We start from the raw sequence: 23,431 nt of genomic DNA, 5'->3' as shown, positions 1-23,431 counted from the left end.
TTTGTCTACCCCCTGCTGCTGGAATGGTCTGACTGCTTTTGTCAGCCAAAAGAAGGAATTAGGGAGCAGGGGAGGAGAAAGGGGAGTTCTGGAATCACCTCCATTTGTCTGGAGGTTTTTCAGACCTCAGCATTCAGGTCTTAACTTTGTCCTCATCCAGTCTCAGGCTGAATTCCTCCTCTCCCCACCCCAGGGTAGCTAGCACTGGGACCACTGCAATTTGTAGCAATGAGAAAAGACTAGTAATTATTATTTTTCCTGGGACATGGCTCCATAAGCCCAAAGGAATTTTAGCAGTTTAGAGCTAAGAAAGGACTTAATTCACCTTATTTCACAGATGAAAAAGTGAATTTAATTATTTTTTCAAGGGCATCTATATAGTTGTTGCTATAAATGTCATTATAAACATTTTAAAAGTTTTTCATGCTCTCATTATTTTACCCCTTCCTCTAAAATTATTCATTTCTGTTGAGGACTTCCCAGTCACTCAGGCTTTTGAACTTTGACCAGGACTTGTCCCTCTCAGTTCCCATATCCATTCCAAGTCTTCCCTGACCTCCATATTATCTTTTTCATCCCTTTCTCTTCTTTTCCCTTGATTATAGTCACAGCATCTAGCCATGCTGCCAGTCTTTCCACTTGCCAAAATAATCTTCCTAATGCAGTTCTGAGATTCCTCATTTTACAGATGAGAAAACCAATTAACCAGGGTCTCACAGATTTAGTAAGTAGGAAACTGGGTTTTCTTGACTCCAAGAACACTATGTTCCAATCATACCACATCTGGAGAATTGTTTTAAGAAAGACACTGGCAAGATGAAACTGCTGTCTTAAGTGATCAGAAGGATCAGAAAATGGAGAAGAACATGCCATGAAGGTTTGGTTGGAGGAACTGAAGAAGTTTCCCCAAAGGAAAGATGTAGGATCCATTTAATATGTCTTCAAATATATGGAGGGCTGTTAAGTGAGAGAGGGATTAGACTTTAAGAGGTTTGCCTTCTGGGGTAGGAACAATGGGTAAAATCATGGAGAAGCAGCTTTAGGCTTAATATAAAGAAAAGCTGGATAATTAAGAGACATCCAGACTAAGGTGAGCTTATGAAGTGGTAGACCCTTTCTCCTGGGTCATGAGGCAGAGGCTGAACATACTTGACAAGTATGTTAGAGAGTAGATGGGTTCTAACATTCATTTTTTTTTTTAGGTTTTTGCAAGGCAAACGGGGTTAAGTGGCTTGCCCAAGGCCACAGCTAGGTAATTATTAAGTGTCTGAGACCGGATTTGAACCCAGATACTCCAGATCCCAGGGCCGGTGCTTTATCCACTGTGCCACCTAGCTACCCTAACATTCATTTTCTAAGGATCTTCTTAGAAAAAGGACAAGAGATAAATGTTTTGGGACATTACTATGCTAACAAGGTTTCAGGGCTTTCTTCAGAGAACTGGGAATAATCTGCATATTGGTATGAACATAGAACTAAGAGTTTTTAGGAATCTTTGTGATGTAAAAATTTCTGTCCTAGTTGGAGCTCAGCTAGACCCTCTTTAAGAGTGTTAGTCTCTAACGTACCCCCCGACCCCCAGCAGGTATTTCTTTACACCTTCTCCTACACTGGGGCAGGGGTTTTGAAACAGAAAATAGTCCGCAGTTAAAAGAGCCTGAAGTCTAGCGGAGTGAGGAAAGAAATGCAGGATAAAATATGGACAGAAGTTATTAGAAAACAAAGAAAGTTGTCTACATGGGTAAAAGGTAAACAAAGGGCTTTTTAGAGTTCAGAGAGGAGAGAGATCTCTACTGGTAGAGGGTTCTAGAGGAAAAAGGCCAGGAGGCTTCCTTGACTAGGTTATATATTTGAATGGGATAAAAAGGGTGACTATCTTTGTTTTTTTGGGGAGGTTGCAAGGCAATGGGGGTTTAAGTGACTAGTCCAAGTCACACAGCTAGTAAGTATTACGTGTCTGAGACTGAATTTGAACTCAGGTCTTCCTGACACCAGGGCTGATACTCTAACCATTATGCCACCTAGCTGTCCCAGGGTGACTGTTTATCAAGCAGAGATGGTACAGAAGTGGGGCTTTGGGAATACATTTCTGGATTCATATCTCTTAACATTCATTCACTGAAGTGCTTTTACATATGTATAAAACACTGTTCTGAGCTGTACTCAGTACCATAATGCTTTAAAGACTTCAAATACTGCTCTAAATATTGCTCTAAAACATGATCCATTCCCCCAGATAAATTGTAATGTCCCCCCATTGCGAAAGGGAAAAACCTCCTTAATATACAATATGTATTTCTCTAAAACATTAAAAAAAGAAGACAACTCATATTAGCATTTTTCACTAGCATAAGATGGAGGAAAAGGCACTTAAATCAGAGTTAGGAGACCCAGATACAAATCTATTAATGATTTGAAGTATTTCTTCCTTGGGGAACAGTTTGCTCATATCCTTTGACCATTTGAAAATGATGTTTTTCCTTCATTCTCAAAGAAAACCATGACATCAGGGGAGATGATGCCATGACAACCACATTAATTGGATTTGAGTGAGGGGAGCTGTGCTAAGCCACTAGCCTCACTTTCTCCTACAGAGTTTTCTGGGTCCAGTGGTTAGATAGGAATCAGGACAATTGCTTGTCATTCTTATATTTGAATCGATTTCATTTATATCTTTTTTTTTTTGGCAAGACAATCAGGGTTAAGTGACTTGACCTGGGTCATATAGGTTTTAAATGACAAAGGTCTGAGGTTGGATTTGAACTCAGGTCCTCCTGAGGCCAGCGCTAGTGCTCTACGCTGTGCCTCCTAGCTACCCCAGTTCAATATATATATATATATATATATATATATATATATATTTTCTTTTAGGTTTTTTTGCAAGGCAATGGGGTTAAGTGGCTTGCCCAAGGCCACACAGCTAATTATTAAGTGTCTGAGGCCGGATTTGAACTCAGGTACTCCTGACTCCAGGGCCAGTGCTCTGTCCACTGTGCCACCTAGCCACCCAGCCACCCCCCAATATATATCTTGACTGTTGAACTTTTACCAAAGGAATTTACTCTAAAGAATTTCCCAATTCACTGTTTCACCTTTCATTTTGACTACATTAATTTTGTGTATGCAAAACCTTTTAAACTTTATGTAATCTAAAGTGCATATTTTTATATTCTGTGAGCCTCTCCATTTTCGTTTTGGTCCCAAAATCTTTCTCTACCCATAGTTGCAAAATTTATTGTCTTTTTTTAATGAATTTTTTTTTTTATTTTTTAGCAATTTAAGATGGCTCCATTTTTATCAAACCTTCCAAGTGTTTTTTTTTTTAGGTTTTTGCAAGGCAAACGGAGTTAAGTGGCTTGCCCAAGGCCACATAGCTAGGTAATTATTAAATGTCTGAGACAGGATTTGAACCCAGGTACTTCTGACTCCAGGGCTGGTGCTTTATCCACTACGCCACCTAGCTGCCCCTATTGTCTTCTTTCTTAATTTATGTCTACATTGTGTATATATCCATTTGGATCTTATTATAAGTAGTTTGAAATCTTGGTCTAAAGTTAATTCCTGCTAGACTGATTTCTAGTTTTCCTAGCAGTTTTTGTTGTATATAGAATCCTTAATCTAATAATTATTGTCTTTGGGTTTATCAAACACCATATTATTGTTTTTTTGCTTCTGTATGTTGAGTTTCTAATCTGGGCCTACTTTTCTGTTTTTTTTTAGCCAGTGTTTAAATAGTTTTGAGGATTACTTTTGTAAGTCATCAGAAGTGTTTTCTGCATATCTTGATATAATCATGTGATTTTGATTTTTTCATTATTAATATGATTTGTTTTTAGTTTTTCTGATACTAAGCCAACCTTGTATTTCTGTTATATAAATCCTACTTGTTCATAATGTGCAGTCTTTTTTGGTATGTTTTGCTAATATTTTTATTAAATTTTTTGCATTGATAGTCATCAGGGCAAGGATTTTAACCTAGATGGGAAAAAATTATATATTTTCAATAACCCTCTAACTGAAATTTAGCATTCATTTTTTTTCTGTGATTTGGTCATTTAAATCCTCCATTTCTTGTTGTCTAATCTGTGTATTTGATATTTTATGTTTTTATGTATTATTTTTTATTTTTTAGATAATTTTACATTTTAAGCATATTTTATATAAATTACAATTTATATAATTTTTATATTTTAGTAACGATCATCTATTTTATCATATATTAATTTGGGGGTCATATAATTGGACAAAATAGGGTTGGACAGTTTTTCTTTGTTTCTTCATTTGTGATTTCTCCTTTTTCATTTTTTGATTCTAACAATTTGGTTTTCCATCCTTTTTAATATCAGTTTAGCTAATGACTTATCTTTCATTGATTTTTATTCTTTTTTATTTAACATGGCTTAGATTTCCTCTATATTCCTTCTGTATTCTTTTAAGTTGGTTTATTTAGCATTTCTCTTAGTGTTCCTATCTTAACTCTCCTTTCTCTGCATGCTTTGAAATATCTTCTCAAAATTTGATCCATGTCAAATTATACTTAGCTTTAATATCTAGTTCAGCCTTGTTGCTTCTTTCATTTCTTGAAATGATAATTGAAATTCCCACTCCACCACATGCTCATTATACTTTTATACATTATACTTTTAGTTTTGAGTGGGGCACCTATTCTGTTACACCAACTCTTAGTAATGATAAGGAGAATCATTTAGTTTCTGATTATTTTGCAGTTTAGATTTGATGTAGCTAATCACCAATAAAGTTATTCATCTTTTGTCACTCTAGGAAATGATTAAATGAAGGCTAGTCTTTGGTTTGAAGTTCAAAAGCTAAAAGTTTGATGCAAATAGGTCCTCCCTCATCTACGGATTTTTCCTTAGGATGGACTGTCATTGATTTCAGTGTTAAGAACCAAGATGGCCAACCTCTTAGGGATCCCACTTCTCCTTGGGGTGGGGTGATTGGGAGGCCAGGGGAAACTAGTTCTGCTTATATTTGCTGCAATGAAAATGCTTACCAAGGGCTAATTTGCTCTTGAGATGGACAGATAATTCCATTTGGGAGGGACCAAAAGTGTTATGCTTTTTAAAAGTTGAAATGTTCACTTCACTGATTTGGTATCGGTGTGCTAATACTTCCACCTGATCTTTAAGTTTAAATGCTTTTCTCTTATTTGAAAGAAATATTTTTTTTTCCTACTAACCTGTTTGAATTAGATTCTTGTGAATGTGAAATTGCATTCTTTTTCATTCATTTGTTGTCAGACTTGAAGCTAGATTTTAGAACTCAGCTTGATTCTGCCCGCGTCTTTGCAGATAGGGAAAGATGTGCTTAAAGTAGTTTATACATTCACTTTTTCTAATGCACTGTTTTCTGATTATTAATTCTCCAGAGATGTGGTGGGTTTAGGGAGCTGAGAATTAAAGGGGGAAAAAAAGGTTTACATCTTGCTTCTTCTCAGTATCTTGGTTGTATAACCAGAGGAGCCATGTATGTGTCTACCCCACCCCCCCAAGTCACAAGATCCTGGGTCACATTATTGGTATGTGTCAAGTAACTGAGGCCCCATTTGAACTCAAGTCCTTCTCACTCCAGGGCTGGTGCTGTATCTACTCTATCACCTAGCTGCCCCTAAGGCTTATCTGATTCCTTTCCCCATCCTACCCCCTAAGTCTTCATCTTAAAAATAGAATTTAAAAAGAAAAATTACCTCAGCAAAACGATCTAAAAAAAAAAATCTATATTGATCCGAGACCAGGAGGTGTACATCACCTTCCTTCTCAAGTCAGCTACTTAATATTTCCACTGTAATGATTCAGAATTAGGCCATTTTGGTTTTACAACTAATCTTTATTTTTAACATACATTAGTCAGTGCCAAAAACTTTTTGGCTGATGAGTTTAAAACATGTTGCCGTAGATACAAACCTTCTATTTTTCATTTACTGGCTTTGCCTTGAATAGTAAAGAAAAATTGATGCGACAAAACCTTTACTAGTTTTGAACTAAATTTCCAAGAAAGCCCTACTAGTTTTGAACTAAAGATTCCTTGAAAGCTAAAACATGATAACATGATCTGTAATACTTTCAGCTGAAGCCATCTAAAAGTTAGTTTGAAGGGCCTCATCCAAGAGAACAACCTGACCCAACAACTAACTCTACCTGAAGACCTAGAAAAAGAAGTGTTTGGCACTATCAAATGGTTCAACACTGGAAACAGAAATGACCCAAAATAAGAGGCATTACTGTTTGCCTTGACCCTGTGACCTAAGGACTTTTGGGTCTTATACTTGGTCAGCAGCTAAACACTTTCATCGAAGTGATCTCCCCCTGTCAGCATGGGAGCTTCTGTCTTCATTTTCTGAATGCTCTCTAGCATTGACACATAGCCAGGGTTTCACAAGTGCTTTTCTATCTAGTCATCTTTTCCCATCTATCTGATGCACTGAACCTGGTCACGTCTCACCTGAACTGTTGTAGTACTTCTTTATTGGTCCCCTACTTCCAGTGTCTGTCTGTCTGTCTGTCTGTCTGTCTGTCTGTCTGTCTGTCTCTCTCTCTCTGCAATTCACCCTTCACACAGCCACACAAAAACTTCCTAAACCAAGTCTGACGTTTCACTTTACTATTTTAGAATCTTCAGTGATTTCTTATTGCTGCTTCTCAGCCCTTCATAGTCTGACTCTAGATTCCCTTTGCAGACCTATATCACATTCCTTCATTACAGATCCTCTCTCTGTGCTCCAGCCAAACTAATTGACTTGGCATCTACCTCCCCTCTCTGTGCCTTTTCATGTGCTTTCCTACATGGATACAATGTGCTCCTTCCTCTTAGAATCCAGGGAAGATTCAAGATGCCTTTCCCCTAGTTGTTTATGGTCTCTCTTCTCAAATTATACTTTCACTGCCTGGGAAAGTGTCAGTTCTCCCAACCATATAAGCTTTTTGAAGACTGGAACTGTTTTTCATTTTGCCTTTGCATTCCCCAATATTGCATAGAACTTTGCATTTGGTTGGTGTTTTAAAAATGTTTGTTGGCTTGATTGAATTGAATGGGTCAGCCCACCCTTGTGCACTTTAACTAGGGTCCAGTTTGATTTATCTGAAAGGAGCATTTTCCTAAAAGAACCAACTACTTTTTTTTTTGTAAGGCAATGGGGTTAAGTGGCTTGCCCAAGGCCACATAGCAAGGTAATTATTAAGTGTTTGAGGTCAGAATTGAACTCAGGCCCTCCTGACTCCAGGGCCAGTGCCCTATCCACTGCGTCACCTGGCTGCCCCAACTACTTACTTATTGACGGATTCTTTTTTTCCATCCTCCATATAAATTTGGTAATTCTCTATACAAAAGATATCTTTCTGCCTAAAACCTTTTACCAAACTTAATTCAATACTATTTTTCACAACTCGTGAGGAAAAACAAATGGACAAGAGAAAAGAGAGAAAAGACCCTAGGGAAAGAAAGCCATCTTTCCTGACTTGTCTTTAACCTTGAACTGGGGAACGTCATTTCCTAGGCAATTCCTTGTGCTCTGGCCAGCAGACAATGAAACACTATTCAGTTTTAATGCTGAGATTTCACAGCTCATTGGGAGAGGAAAAACTAGAGTGCTCTGTTACTTGTCTAACTTATGAAAACTTCCTTGTGGCATCCTAGGGGATTTTGAAAGGGAGAATTTGAGTGTCCAAAGTTTCTATTGTGTTGGTCCATTCTTGGATTTTTCATATGGACTATTAAGTTAAACTCAGAAAGTCCATCACTGAGCTGTTCCTTCTCAGTAATTCTAGCTTTTGTTTTTCCTTTAAGGCTACTTCTGATGGTTGGATGCTGCCCTTTCATCTACAAAGATGGCAATAAACCTTTGCCTCCCACAGTTCAAACCAAGAATTTACTGCAACAAGGTAAAAAAAAATAACATGATTGCTTTTTCCTTAACCTCTGGAATGTGAACTGATCTGCTTATTCAAGTTTAATATAGTGTGAATTTTTCTAGTTAATTATTTCTGATTTCCACACTCTTGTGTCCTTCAAAACTAATTAAATGAAGATTGTGTAAAACCATAATCCACTGATTGTGATGAACTGGTCTAGAGACTCAGACTAATATAGGCTGATTAGTAAGATGGATGGAACTAATTTTATGGTAGAGTTCTATTCATACTCCTTCATATTCCCTCTGCTTAAATGATAAAGTACAGTATGACTCAAAGGTATAATTAAGGTAGAAATTCTATTTTATTGTCTTGTGGGGTCTGCTAATCATGCTTGGTCTGGAAGCTCCTTTCTCTGTCCTGACCTTGGCTTAATCACCAATAAAAAAAGACCTATTAAACAAAAATTTAATTTCCTTTTCAGTGTTCACTCCATTCCAGTGAAACTCAAATGAGATATTTGTAAAATGCTTTATAGACTGCACAATCCCATCTATGTTTAAGAATTGTTATTCTTTAAAACTCTTTCTGGGATTCAAGAGTGTGGCCCAAGAGGCAATGCTGCGAATCCTAGTCAGGAAACTAGAAGAGAGGAAGGAACATTGAGTATGGTAGACTACTGGACAGATAGAAAACATATCTCTTACTCCACATGTGAGTTTTAAGATGTATCTGAGATGCTTCTAAGGTTAAGTATCATAGTTGGTGTGACCCAAATATTGATGTTCAAGGAAGGTTGGTTTTCCCAAAGTTATGCACCTTGACATTTTCCAAGGGGTATGACTCCCATGCTTCTGTAGGTAACCTCCCAGTGACATTTAATTATAATTTGGGAGTTAGTGGCCCCTTGAACAATGAAGGATTTTGTCACAGGGTTTGAGGTATTGTTATTAAATGTAGAAAAATATTTGCTTCATGGCAGCTCTGCCTTCACAAGTCTACCTCCTGTCTGTGTAAGGGAGAACCAGCCTCATGAATTTTGAATTCTGTGCCACAATCTCAAAGCTTATCTTGAAATAGTTTTTTTTTTTAAATTTTATTTATTTAAGGCAATGGGATTAAGTGAATTGCCCAGAGTCACAGAGTGAGGCAATTATTAAGTGTCTTGAGGCTGGATTTGAGCTCAGGTCCTCTTGACTAAAGGATAGGTGCTCTATCCTCTGTGCCACTTAGCTTCCCCGAAACAGTTTATTTTTTTTAAATAGTAATTTAAAATCTAGTCTGCCTTCTTTGGATCAGCTCAAACCAAGATATTTCCTTTTTGTTTTGAAATTCAGATCTCAGCAGATGGCTATGAAGTAGAAAATCTCATCTCTGAAGACCTTGTGAAGAGAAACCGTGGCTTCCGCACTGAATATTTCATTAAACCACCAATCCACGTGACTGTTTCCTTTCCCTTTAATGTGGAACTTAGCAAGATTAATGTGGACCTCATAGCAGGGGGAATGCAAAATATTGTTGGCCTGGAAGTATTCACATCTACCTCATCAGGTAAAACCTATTGGACCACCATGGAGTCTCAGCCCACAGTCTTGGAGCCGACTAACCCTGAAAAAGAGGCTTTCACTTTGGTGGGGAGAATTTTGATAAAAAACCAGGGTCGAGCAACATTCACTCACAGGGGCTTCAAGGTCAGACCACCTTTCCATCTTTTGGAAACTAACTACTGCTCTGTTGGAACTGTAACTCAGGATCTCTGGAGTAAAGGCCCCTACTCTCTTGGTCACGTCTCCAATTTAAAGCTCTCTATCACTCATATCTCTGGCAGTGGGACCACTTGCATTAAGAAGGTGGAAGTCTGGGGCCAACCAGCCAAAAGCTGTTCCCAAGAGATCATAGACAACGTCATGCAGGTAGCCTCCCAGACACTTTCTCGAGGCTTTAATCCCACAGCCTCCCACCCATCTCCAGCACTGCCAATGGAGAATGACTGTGATGCCCAGAGTCAGCGGCCACAGGGGCTTCGGGAACTGGCAGATGTGATCCAGGATGTGCCTGAGGAATTCCTGGATCCAATCACTCTGGAGATCATGCTCTTCCCCATGCTGCTTCCCTCTGGCAAGGTCATTGACCAGAGCACCCTGGAGAAATGTAACAGAAGTGAAGCAGTTTGGGGCCGAGTCCCCAGTGACCCCTTTACAGGGGTGGCTTTCAGCCAACACTCCCAGCCACTGCCCCATACTGCTCTGAAGGCCAGGATAGACTATTACCTGCTGCAGCATACTACTCCTGGCTACAACATTCTTGGAAGAGCCCAGGCTCCTGGGGTAGCAGTTCCCTCTTCTGTTGCTGTGGCTTCTCGCAAGAGAAAGGGGGAATTCATGGAACAATTGCCAAATGACAGCCCTCATATTGAGTCCCCTCGTGTTGAGCCACCTCCCTATTTTTTTACCACAGACCCACGATTCACATCTTCTACCTCGGAGCACAACACTAAGAAAGTGAAACTCAACATCGAGCCAAGCCTGACACATATGGATTGCTCATCAGGTAGTTTTGCCACACTAATCTCCTGGTATTTAAGTAAGGGTGGCTTCTGGCAAAAGACAACTTGGCTGCCATGGTAACAGCTGGGTGGAATCCATTTATGTAACATTTGTGTCACTGGGTAGATTCTCAAAGGCCCCATCTGGGTGGGGGTCAGTGCCCTCAACCTGCATATTACCTCAGTGGAAATCAGAGGGACATTCATTCTCCCTGTTATTTTTCCATTTATACTTTGTCTTGTGTTTGGAAGGTCTAGTTAAGGATGAATAAGTTCCACAATAATTTGAGTATTGGGTCCCAAAGGCTTAGTCATTTTTTGGAACTTGGGTCTCTAGAAAAATTTTATGTTTATTAAGTACTTCTTGTTTATAAGGCAATGAGAGAAATACAGAGATAAGTAAAACCTGTCATCAAGGAGCAGAATATATAATAGAGTATGAATGTGTCTTAAAAAAGGACAGAGAACTTTTCATCTGAGGTGATTTCATGGAAAAAGTGGCTTGACAGGAGAAGAACATTTATTTCTTTTCCTTTAAAAAAAATGCACATGCACACATACAAACAAATTATTTTATCACTTTAGTTTTTTATTATTGCTCTCTTCACTTGTCTACCCATTGAGCCATCTCTTGTAACAAAGAAAAAAGAAAGCAGCTCAATATAACCGCTCTGTCAGGCACAACTGAAGATAGAGACAGTAGTCCATCTCCAACTCTTGGGAAGAGAGAGCATTGCAGGTTGAGAGAGTGAATCCTAGAGATCATCTCAGTGCAGCCCATAGGATTTAAGTGACGTGCCTAGGGTCATACAAGGGATCAGTAGCAGAGCTCAGAGTGATGTGCAAAGGCTGATCGATTCCCTTTGCTTGATTTGGTTGTTGCCTCCTGATACTGAACTTCTCTGTGAAGCATCAGTTTCCTCAGCTGTAATATGGAATTATAAAGTTGCAGGGTAAAGAGCGTTCTGTGAACCATAAACCTCTATACAGATGCATCTGGAAAAGCAGGGGTTCAGTGACCAACCTGTCCAACAAGCTGTTTCCATGGCCTTGCCCCACAGATGATAGGTACAACCTGTTGGTGAAGTGGCCCTCAAATCCATTGGAGGAGAGGAGAGGTGCTGCCATTGTGGTGCTGGCTTCTGGGTCTGGCCAGAGGCTGATGAGAAGCATATGTAGCGGGGGAGACACAGTGGAGCAGTGGAAGAGCAACCCAGCTCCCTGCCTGTGGTAGAGCCACAGGAGTCTTTTGGGCTACAACACAGGGCTCAGGCAGCTGTCTTCTCAGGGTGTAGCTGTATAAACCAAGCATTAGCTCAATGCTCCTTGCTGTTTCATTGAAACAGGTTATTTCTTGGTGATAGGCACTGTGGTTTTGGATCTGCTCAGAGTTGGCTACCTTGGCAGGGCTCTTAGGAGGCATAATGACTCTATGTCATTTCCAGAAAAAGTCAAGTTAGCAAGTGTTTATTACCTGCCTGCTTTGTGCCAGGCTGGGAACACATGGGAAGGTCAGCTAATGTCTGCTCTTCAGGATCTCACAGTCTAGTGGGGGGTGGTGACAATGGGCTGAAATGGAGAGGGTGGGGAGAATGGGGGGCTTGGGAGAGGGCTCCTGGCAGAAAGTGAGGAGAGGTTCTGATGGAGTGGGAGGGGGCCTGGAGTTGGGGTGGGTGCCTTGGATGACAAGATGTGTGTGTGTGGAAGAGTTTAGGGATGGGGGGGCACAAGTCTTATTAAATGCTTACTGTTGAGTTTTCATCAGGTATCCTGAAATCCTTTGTTCTTCCTCTTGAGGTGTTTTCTTGATCTGAGAACCCCACAAAATCATGCAAGTCAAGGGGTTCAAATCTCTGGATCCACTTCAAGAGTACCCATGAAACAGTTCAATCCATCAAGGGCATGCACATCTGAAAAGCTACCAAGTATTTGAAAGATGTCATGTTGAAGAAACAATGTGTCGCATTCTGTAGATAAAATGGTGGTGTTGACAGGTGTGCCCAGGCTAAACAGTGGGGTTGGACACAGGGTCTTTGGTCAAAAAAGAGTGCTGAGTTCTTGCAGCACGTGCTTAAAAATGCAGAGAACAATGCTGAATTAAAGGGTTTGGATGTGGATTCTCTTATCATTGAGCATATCCAGGTTAACAAGGCTCCCAAAATGAGATGGCATACTTACAGAACTCATGGTCGAATCAACTCATACATGAGTTCTCCTTGCCATATTGAGATGATACTTACTGAAAAGGAACAAATTGTTCTTAAACCAGAAGAGGAAGTTGCTAAAAAGAAAAAGACATCCCAGAAGAAACTGAAGAAACAAAAGCTTATGGCTCAAAAGTAAATATAGCATTAGAGTGCAAATAAAAGTGAAATGAAAAAAAGTCCTTACTGTCTGTTAAGTGCTCTCATGTGCATGATATCATTTGAGCTTTTATTCCTATTTTATTGAAGCAGACAAATAAAATGACTTGTTCAAGTGTCTGAGGTCAGATTTGAACTCAGATCTTTCCAGGTCCAGAACTCTATTCTCTGGACCACTTAACTGCCTGAGGATCAGGCTCTATGCTCAGCATGTGACAAATAGCTCATGTGACCTAAAGAAAAGATTTCCTTTTTGATAATAAGGAAATAATAAGGAGCTGCTGGGGTTTATTGACTGGGGAGTCACTACCTGGGCAGAGCTGTGCTTTGGAGAGATCAATCAATTTAAAGGCTGAGTAGGGAATGAACTGTGGTGGGGAGATGCTGGAGTCAGAAATCAATTAGCAGGCTACTGGGCTAGCCTAGGGTGAGGTGATGAATAGCTGCAAGGACAGAGGATGTACTAGAGGTGAGATGTGTTAGGAAGGTCGAATTGGCAAGACTCAGCTCCTGAGAGAGTGAGGAGGTAAGGATGATGTCTGGGTTATGAACCTGGTAACTCAGACTGTTGTGGCACACTCAACAATTATGGAGAATTTAGGAAGAGAAGGAAGAATGAGTACAGTTTGAGCCCTAGTGAATTTAAGCTAACTATGGGGCATCTGGAGATGTCCAGTGGACAGGTATAGATGCCAAACTGGAGGTAAGAGAGGTGAAATCACCAAGTGAAATTAGTAGAGGAAGAAGAAAAAAGGGCCCAGGACAGTCTTTAGGGATGCCCATTGTTACTGGACATGACCTGCAGAAAGATCCAGCAAAAGAGAGTGAGAAAGAGAACCAGAAGAAAAGAGCAACATGAGAGAAGTAACTGAAAAGGCTTATAGAGACATTAAGAAAGATGAACTGAGACTGCAGAGATGAAGCCAGACTGCAGAGAGTTAAGAAAAGAGGGTGCCGTTTGTTGACCCCCCCCCTTCTGAAAGAGTTTAACCACAAAAGATAGATATAGAAAGATAGCTAGTGGGGACAGGTGGATGTGGTGAGTAGGGGGAGATGAGAGTTCATTTGTAGGCAGTAGGTTACTGTGCAGTCATGACATCAGGAAGGTGATAACTATGACAATCACATTTGAGGGGATACTATGCTAAGTCACCATTCTCACTTTCTCTTCCAGAGCCATTGGGGTCCAGTGGCCAGATATGAATCAGGATGACTGGAGATGGCCTATTTGTCTTCCACTGGGCAGTAGACAGAGAGTGGAGATTAGTCAGAGTAGGGACGAGGAAGGAAGCAGACTGCTGGAGAAGATGGGAAGGAATGGGGTCACTTGTGTAGTTAGAGAGGTTTGTCTTGGCAAGGAGCAAGGTTCAACTCCTGGGAGAAAAATACTTTATTAAAGTAAGCCCTGGGGTATGTAAATGACTTACTGATGGATGACAGTGCAAACCTCCAAAGGAAGAGGATTCCTCCTTATAGCCTACAGTTGCCTTTCCTGTCAGAATATAAAAGTAGAATTTTATATTTTCAGAAATTGTGGCATCTTTTGTTTTCCTCCCAGTGAACAGAAGTTCCCTTCCTCCAAAGATAGCCTATGATACTTTGATTTTAGTTTAAGTGTAAGAGTGTTGCTTTTGTTTTTGTTTTTTCTTTGCATGGCAATGGGGTTATAGTGATTTGCCCAAAGTTACACAGCTAGGTAATTATTAAGTGTCTGAGGTTGGATTTGAATTAGGATCCTCCTGACCCCAAGACCAGTGCTCTTAACCACTGTGCCACCTAGCTGCCCTGAAGAGTGTTTCTTTTAACAGACCTCTTTGTGACATTCGTTGTTCTCATTTCTATCTGGAGCCAAGTAGAATAAATCTAATCCTTTCCCCAGAAATGTTCAGTGGTTCCCTGTTATCTACAGGATAGTCTAATGTCCTTAGCTTGGCATTCAGGACTCTTCACATCCTTTCTCTACTTTTTGAGCTTTCCAGCCTTATTTATACTTCCTGACAAACTGGACAGCTCTGTGCTCTTGTGTCATCCTATCCTATTCTACCTTTATTTTTGCATTTGGTCATACTAAGCCCCATTTCTATAATACCCTTTTTTTCCATGCCTTCTGAAATTTTGCCTACCCCTCCATATCTTCTCCATTAGACTTTTCCTGTGCCCCCCTCCCCACTTCTTACAAATGGAGTTTATCTTTTAAGGTCTTTCAAAATCTTTAATAGATCCCTGAAGTATCAACTCTGTATCATAGTTCTCTGCATCAGTTGTACCTCCCTGCCTGGATTGGGGCCTCCTTGAATCCAGAACTAAACATTAAATTTCATCAGCACTGAACTTAAGACCTTGTATGCTTTAGGTGATTAGGAAATTTGCATTGAATTATAAAGAGAAAATGCTTTTCTGGTTTGCTCTGAGGTTATGTGCAATAAACTTATTACTCACCCTGGGTGTGCAGGCCTTTCTTTGAATTTTGCTATTCTGTTGTTTATCCATGCCCATTCATACTACCTAGTATTCCAGAAGGGGATATTTCCTCAAAGCAAAGTTGTTAGAAGGAGGAGCAGTGGGGCCAACTCAAAGGAGGCAACTTGTCCTTGCTGAGAAAGAGCTTCCAGGCCCAGCTGCCCAGTGTGTGAATGGACCTTCTGCTATTGCGGGTCCATTGGAGATAGTTAAGGATTGATTCTGGGTTTTCACATTCTTCCCTGATCCCACCTTCCGGCTTGGTGACCTCCTCTTTTTCTTGGCCATCTACCCATCTATCCTTCCATCCCTCCCTCCACCCACCCATCCCTCCATCCACCCACCCACCCATCCATCCATCCCTCCACCCACCCATCTCTCCCTAGACATAGCCCTCTCTATTTCTTTCAGCAGGTACTATTTCCCATGAACAGAGGTTATCAGAAAGCTTGGACGTTGCCTTGACTTCAGCCCTCAGCACCCTGCCATCCTTCACAGGCCGCCTGACAAAGGCTCAACCTCCACTCCTCAATGCAGGGAGCTCCAGCAGCAGCTCCTGGAGTGCCAGCATTGATTCTGGTAATGTAAACTTCCTCCCTCCCTCTGGACCCTCCTGAGCCTCCTCCCCAAGGCTTTCTCTGCCTAGCCTCTGCCCCTGTGCTTGAAAACTAGAGAGGATACTTGTCATTGTGCCTTCTAGGCAGAGTTAAGGACTCTCTCCAAAGCCAGTTGGATCTGCTGAGAACTGAGTCACCCTCTTTCTTAGATACTTGATTTTGGCACAGTCTGACTCTGGCTCTTCAGGTCTAATAGTGTCTTGTTAGGATCTGGCAAATGTTTCTCCAACTGACAAATTGTCAGATTGTCTCCCTGAGCCTTAATCTCTTTGCATGAGTCTCAGACATTTGCAACTAGAAAAGGTCTGTAATTTTGATAGAGATTCAGTTTCCCAGCAGAGAAAGACAGAAGTTGACCTGTGGAGCTGGGCTGCCTTGCTAGGGTTCCTTCCTAACTTGTATGAGCCCTAGAGCCTCAGATGGCTATTTCTCTGATGCTTGGTGTCCCTGTGGCCATGGACACATTTCTTAGTCTGCAAGCTTCACTTTATTTGAATGAAAAATTAGGTTATAAAACTTTATAGATTCAAGAAATTCTGACTTTTTGTAGATGGCAGGAGGCATCTCCTTTTACTCTGCCTTCTCCACATGATGCTGAGTTCCTGAAGTCATTGACATGATCGATGGTGAAGCTATGGGACGTTTGAGATGATTCTAGAAATGAGGGCACATCTGACTGCGTTTTATGGGGACACTACCACATGAAAAAAAATGGGTTATGGAATTGTGACTCTGCTTGACCTTAGAAGTCAGAAGGAGGAGCAGTGGGGCCAACTCAAGGGATGCAACTTGTCCTTGCTGAGAAAGTTTCCAGGCCCAGCTGCCCTGTGTGTAAATGGACCTTCTGCCATTGCAGGTCCATTGGAAATATTTAAGCTGAAACCTCATGGCCTCTTGTTGGGGATGACATGGGGGAAGACCTTCAAAGTCTCTTAGAATTGTAAGATTATGTAAGCTTATGATTCCAAGTCTTAATAAAATAGGAATGTTACTTGAAGACAATTTCCAGAACCACCCTATCCATTCTGATAGGTAAATGCAGTAAGTGCTAAAGTTGGGCAAGTCTCTGGGATTCTGCAAGGAGAATGAGATTAATCTCTCATCTTGGGAAAACCAAACCAATCAAGTATTTTTCCTATGAAGAATCCTCATTTTAGTTATGACCAAATATCTAAGACAGAGTGTTATTTATCACATTGGTGGTTTCTGTGTTAAGGGGCCTCCTTGAAGTGCCCCCAACGATTTCCAAGGCTGAACATTCCCTTGGCATTTTTTGACACTATTAATTTATTTAAGAGTCATGTTTTCATCCTGCAAACAAAACTTTCTCTTTTTTCAAACATATTTATGTATATGTATATATACACATATATACATATATGTATGTATATAATTAATTTTTAATTTTTAGTTCAAATTCTTTTCTTGTCTATTGAGAAGACAAGAAATACAATATCCATTATACATATGAAGTCATACAAAGCATATTTCCACATTAACCATGATATGGGGTGGAAGGGGGGAGAAGGCAAGATAAAGAAAGGGAAAAAATGCTTTATTCTATACTCTCATCAATTCTTTAGAGGTGGATAATATTTTACTACTCTGCAAAAAAAAAGAAAATCTTTGACCTTGGTCTAGCCCATATTTAGATATTTATAGTCCAAATTAATAAAATCCAAATTAATGAGGTTTTATTAGCTATATTAAGTATTTGTGTTGAACCATCTCATAAAATCACATTCAGTGGTTATAGAACACTGACTTCTGCTAATAGTTAACTCATTAGCTAAGAGCTTCTTTTCACTGGGTAATTTCCATATTGTAATGTATCTAATAAGCTGCTTTTATGTCTCCCCTGGTTTGGTCTCAGGAGCTTGGAAAAGCCATTCTTACCAATAGAGGGACTTGCTTTCCTGTTATTGGAGAAGCATTGCTAATGTGACTCCTGCTCCCAAGGTCACAAAGAAAGGGATCATCTAGCCAAGGTGGTGAACCATTATTCTGTGTAGGTGGCTTGAGGTTTCTTTAGCCTAAGGTATGAGAATGTTCTATAATCTTGCTGCCCCCATGGTCCCATGGAGAACATGAAACAAGAGAAAACTTCTACTTCCTCTGAGGAGCTTAGAGCCCACTTCAGACCAAATCCCCTACCTAATTTGGAGTGATATTTCCTACTGTCTTAATGTGGGACCTGAAATTCTCAAAGCAAAATTCGTGGTAATGATTATATCCCTACAATACTCTAAAGAATCATTGTAGATACATGCACCTTAATACTGATGAATTGGAAGCACTGAAGCTTTGCACAGGTAGTTATATTGCTGGATTTGTGGACTCTGAGGTGAGCAACAGACCTGATCTTTATGATGTATATATGAATCTGGCAGATAGTGAGATTACAGTTTCTCAACCTGCAAAAGAAGCCATGACAATGGGGAAACTACACAAAGAAATTGGTCAGCTAATTGTTCAATCTGCAGAAGATCCAGAAAAGTCTGACAGTCAAGTGATTAAGGATATTTCACTTAAAACAAGAGAAATCTTGACCAATCTGGCCTCATTAGCAGAAGTTTCTGATGATGGAGAGAAACTGAAGCTCAGCTTTGAGGCGCTGAAACAAAAATGATTTCCACCAGCTACAGAAAATTTTCTGTGTCATCTTGCAGCTGCTGAACAAATGCTTAAAATTTGATTCTCTGGAAGACTTTGTAGCTAGGGGTCAGTAGGAAGCTCTTCTTTACCATTATGATCCACTAATGTCAAATTCTAAAAGTAGCAAAGAAAAAAGTTCTATTTTTTTTTTAATTTATTACATTTTTTTTTAGATTTTTGCAAGGCAGTGGGGTTAAGTGACTTGTCCATAGCCACACAGCTAGGTAATTATTAAGTGTCTGAGGTCAGATTTGAACTCAGGTGCTCCTGACTCCAGGGCTGGTGTTCTATCCACTGTACCACCTAGCCGCCCCAAAAAGTTCTATTTTTAATGATTTATTTGAAAGTTTTGACATTTGATTTGTAATACACCAATGCACCTCTGGGAAACAGTTCTCACTTTCTCTTTTTTTCATGGTTGTATAAATTCAACAAACAAAATGATGTAACTACCACAAATGTTACAAAAACAGCTTGGATACTAGCTTAAGAGCAAAACTAAGATCTGCTTTTCAGAGTGGCAGAAAAAACCAGAAAGCCTTCAATTTAGTACTACAAAACAGTCCAGTTTATCTCATTACATAGCCATAATAATAGTAATAGTTTATTTTCAGTAAGCAGCCTGAAATTTTGCTTTGTAATCTTCTGCGAAGAACTTGAATTCCTCATGAGGAACTCTACTTTCTGAGCCAGACAACAGAATTTTCTGCAGAATTGTCTCAAAGAACACTGCAGGGGCACTTTCTTATATAAAACAGTTTGTTTTCTTGACCTTTGAATATTTTGCCTGTAATATTGGGTTTGTAGAGATTTTATACTTGGGAGTAGACAACTTTAATAGATCATATTTATACTATTACTGAATTAACCATCTGGCATCCCAAAGCTATCAAGTAATCTTGAACTAGAAATACTCCTGAGGAATGGAAGAAGAGATTATCTGTATATCCATACATAGATGTCTGTGTGTCAGAAATAACTTCTATGGTCAATTAAGGAGTGTGAGAATCACCTCTTACTAGAGCCAAAACTTAAGGAACCATTTTAAGGATTTCATTATTAGTAATTAGGTTATATGGCAAAGCAACTATCCTCATTTGTGTACTATAATTTTTTTAATAATCAGAAAATTTAAAAAAATTTACAAGTTAGCATGAATGTTCAAAAAAAAAGAATCATTGCAGGTCTAGGTCCAAAAGGAGGGGACATGAGGACCAGAAAGGGCTTGGCATAGCTGAACTTTTATAGAAAGTCCCTGATAGAGGCAGGGTTAGGCCTCCTGAAGTCATGTTCCCCCACCAGAGTTGGGAACCCTCCTAGCACGCCTCAGCCTGAACTGGACTTTTTGGCCTCTCATGGATGTGTTAGCTGCCCCGGAGGACTGTAGTCAGTCCCAGTTACTCTGCATTGCTCCTCTGACTGAGTCAATTGCTCACTAGACCTATTCCATCCCAACATTTCCTTATTCCATTTATTTACACTTTGAGAGTTTTATTTGTGTTTTATTTTTTTAATATTATAGACATTTTCAGATCAACCATAACTTAGAAGAGTTCTTTGTGAGCAGAGTTTGCTAGAGTATAACTGACTTCTTTATGTTCAGAGGAGCTGCTGAAGAAATTGTGGGCTGGTGTAGAGAATGCTGGGTTTGGAGGCAGATGGATATTATGGGAACAATGGTTGTGGTACTTAACACCTATGGAATCTGGGACAAGTTCCTTAATCACTTTCTTCCTTAATCTATAGAATGAGGATTCTTTTTTTTTAAAAAAAAATTATTTATTTTCATCTATCTGTACATGCATATTTCCAAGTTACAAAGTTTCCCTCCACCCTCCCTTCCTACCACCCCCCCTTCCCTCAGTTGGGAACAGTCAGGTTAGCATTTTACATATATATTTTGTTAAACATATTTACAAATTGGCATGATGATTTAGGATTAAGGGAAAGAGATACATAAGAGATACTTTTATAAAGTGTTCATCAGATTCAGTAGGGGTGTTTTTTTTTCCTGTGTGTTTTGTTTTTCTTCCTCTGGTTGAGGATAATATAGTCCATAGTATGTCAAATACTAGCTCTCTGGGCTGCTGAGAGGGTTGCTTTCATCAAGGTTGTTTGTCTCATAATGTTGATGTGTAAATTGTTCTCTTGGCTCTACTCCCCTCAGCATCAGATCCCATAAGTCATTCCATGCTTCTCTAGAGTCTGACCATTTATGGTTTCTTATGGAACAATAGTATTCCATAGTATTCATGTACCATAACTTGTTTAACCATTCCCCAGTTGATGGACATCCCCTCAATTTCCAATTCTTTGCTACTACAAAAAGAGCTGCTATGAATATTTTGGAACATGTATGACTTTTCCCATTTTTTACAATTGTTTCTGGATAGAATCCTAGAATTGGAATTGCTGGGTCAAAGGGTATGAACAATTTTATTGCTCTTTGGGCATAGTTCCATATTGCTCTCCAGAAAGGTTGGATCCATTCATAACTCCACCAGCAATGCATCAATGTCCCAATCCTCCTACAGCCTCTCCAACATTGATCATTTTACCTTTTTCTCATCTGGATCAATCTAATAGGTGTGAGATGATACTTCATAGAATGAGGATTCTTAAGGCCCTTTATTCCACTGAATCCTATGATTCTGAGCCAGTGATCCTCACTTTGTTGAGCACCAGACAATCCACCCTATAGAAAAACAGCTGGTCCCTAGGTCTGGGACAGATGGACCTGCCTTAGGGCCCGTTTCTGTAGACCCAGTCAAACAAGGCCTTTCCCTTGGCAGTGACACATGAGAGCTCCAATAAATGCTCACAGTGGTTCCCTTAAACTACTTCCCAGGCATGCCAACATGGAACTTGTGTGTCCTAATCCTGGCCCTGTTTTCTCCCTCATTTCTTAGGACTGCCGTGGAGCAGCTCTGATCCCAAATGCAGCTCTTGTAGCAGAGTGTTTTCAACTTTCTTCAGAAGTGAGCCTGCTTATCAGCTTCCCTGTGGCCACCTGATATGTCGCTGCTGCTTGGCAGAGAGGCAGAAGTCACCAGCCATCCACTGCGTGAGCTGTAAGAAGACCGCAACCAGCCAGGATGTGCTGAGAGTCCACCTCTAAAGCTATGCTCCATGGAGTAAAGAGCTTTCCAGGGGAGGATGGGAGGTGGGGTGGGGGAAGAAACACTGGGGGAGTTCCCTCAAGGTAGCCTGGGCCAGAGCACTCTTGGTCAATCTGCTAGGTGGGGTTGGGCTCTGAACCCAGCCTTCTGTCTCCAAGGGCACTATTTAAGCTGAGAATAACAAAGGGCCATCCCTCTGCACCCTACCTGAAGTGGTAATAGGATAACCAAGCCATATGCTTCCAGGGCAGGAGTTGATGAAATGCTGGGGCCATCCTCCCCACCCCCACCCCATCACTCCCTAGACCAGGCACCCTGGGGTCTCTTTTTTTGTCTGACCCTGTGAGTCAAACCTTTATCACCTTGTGGGCATGCCTTGGTCCTTTCTTCAGGCTCCATTCCTCTGCCACAGGTATCTGTTCTGGGGAAGTCTTCCTTTGGGAAGCTAAGAACAGTCTAACTTCTCTCCCAGTCCCTCCCTTCATCTCTTCCTCTCCCACCAGCCCCTTCCTTCAAATTGAGAAAAGAACTGGAGTTCCCAGTGGGCCAAGTGTAACAGAAGTACAGAAGCACATGGTCTCTGGATGGTGGAAGAGCCAATACTCACAGGGAACAAAGTGGCATCAAATCAGGGGAGGGTGGGAAGGGTGGGAGGGGAGTTGGTAATTCTTTTGTGTGGACAACTAGTCTCTTGTCTCTCTGTCTGTCTGAGAAACTTCAAGCCTTAATAAAGGGATGATTTGGGCTGCCTGGGGATGCACTGTCTTGTTTTGCTTGTGCTTTGTCCTATTCTCCAGCTGAAATTCCTCCCCAGAACATGAGAGACATGGGGCCTCCTGCCTCAGAGCGGTCACTGCAACCTATTGTGTTAAGTGATCCAGGAGGGAAATGAGGGCAACAATTTCTGAGTCATTTTACTTGTATGGGAAAAGCCACTGACAGCTGGAAAAAATGGGAGCAATGGAGAGGTTGAACTGGCCTTTTCCTTATCAAGCTCTCCTGGAAACCATACGTTGTCTTTTAAAGGGAACATGATGAAGGTCAGATGTTTTGAAGTTTTCTCAAAAATGTTAGCATAATGCTAGTGCAAGAATGCTTACTTTGGATTCCAAAGACCCTGGTTCAGATCCTACCCCTGCCGTCCATACCTGTCTGATCAGGGTGAATTGCTCCAATTTTGGAGCTCTGGTTTCCTCATTCAAATTTTAAAATGCCAAAAATGTCACTACTGAAGACTGCTCATACATAGTATAACTGCCCTAGGGACTAGGGATTGTTTTCTAGAAATCTGGAGAAGTAGGAGGGGGACATGGGGGAGACTTGTTTTGGGAAGATGAAGGTAGCTCACCAGGATTACTGTTCTAAAGCTGGGAGACTTAGAAGTCAGCCAGTCCATCTCTCCCTTTGGAGTACAGCACCAGATCTAGGGCAGAAGGCTATAACAGAGAAAGTTCAGGACAACCTAGATTCTGTAGGTCATTTCTCAAAGATCTTGCTAAGATTACCTCATTGCCTTACAGCATTTTCCGTGGAAAAGACCTTCCCAGAGTCTCTAGGTTTCACCTGAGGAAATTTCCAAAAAGTTGATATCAAGGCTAGCTTGCTTATTATAGATCCTTTTGCCCATCCTCTACACATAGGCCCCATGGATAGTATGTGCCATGCCACATCATTTCCCCCTCATATTAGCAGATGATTTTTGTTGATACCCCAGAATTTTTATTCTCAATATCTCATGCTGTTAAAGAGGTTCTGTAAGCTACTATATGAGGGCCCCCAAAAGTAGGGATAGAAGGGAATGGCA

The 23,431-nt window shown here is 40.5% G+C and overlaps 1 protein-coding gene across 6 annotated transcripts in view; it reads left to right on the top strand.

Annotated features, from left to right (window-relative positions):
* The window catches only part of LOC141518238 (RING finger protein 37-like), a 25,366-nt gene extending 3,097 nt beyond the window's left edge, over positions 1–22,269 (top strand). Inside the window, exons 1-6 of one of the 6 annotated variants that reach the window (XM_074230075.1) lie at positions 1–1,252; positions 7,804–7,898; positions 9,206–10,418; positions 15,648–15,815; positions 21,418–21,579; positions 22,131–22,269. The exon at positions 1–1,252 is cut by the window's left edge and continues 275 nt beyond it. In XM_074230075.1, coding sequence (XP_074086176.1) covers positions 7,845–7,898; positions 9,206–10,418; positions 15,648–15,815; positions 21,418–21,579; positions 22,131–22,183 — 1,650 coding nt within the window. In that variant the 5' untranslated portion in view covers positions 1–1,252; positions 7,804–7,844 and the 3' untranslated portion in view covers positions 22,184–22,269. Of the gene's footprint in view, positions 1,253–4,323; positions 7,899–9,205; positions 10,419–15,647; positions 15,816–21,417; positions 21,643–22,130 lie in introns of those variants that run through there. The other 5 variants (XM_074230074.1, XM_074230076.1, XM_074230078.1 and 2 more) reach the window with 5 other exon arrangements.
* The last annotated feature ends 1,162 nt before the right edge of the window (positions 22,270–23,431 follow it).

The sequence above is a fragment of the Macrotis lagotis genome, chromosome 3, assembly GCF_037893015.1.
Source record: "Macrotis lagotis isolate mMagLag1 chromosome 3, bilby.v1.9.chrom.fasta, whole genome shotgun sequence".
Taxonomy (NCBI): domain Eukaryota; kingdom Metazoa; phylum Chordata; class Mammalia; order Peramelemorphia; family Peramelidae; genus Macrotis; species Macrotis lagotis.
This window is presented reverse-complemented; position numbering and strand designations above follow the sequence as displayed.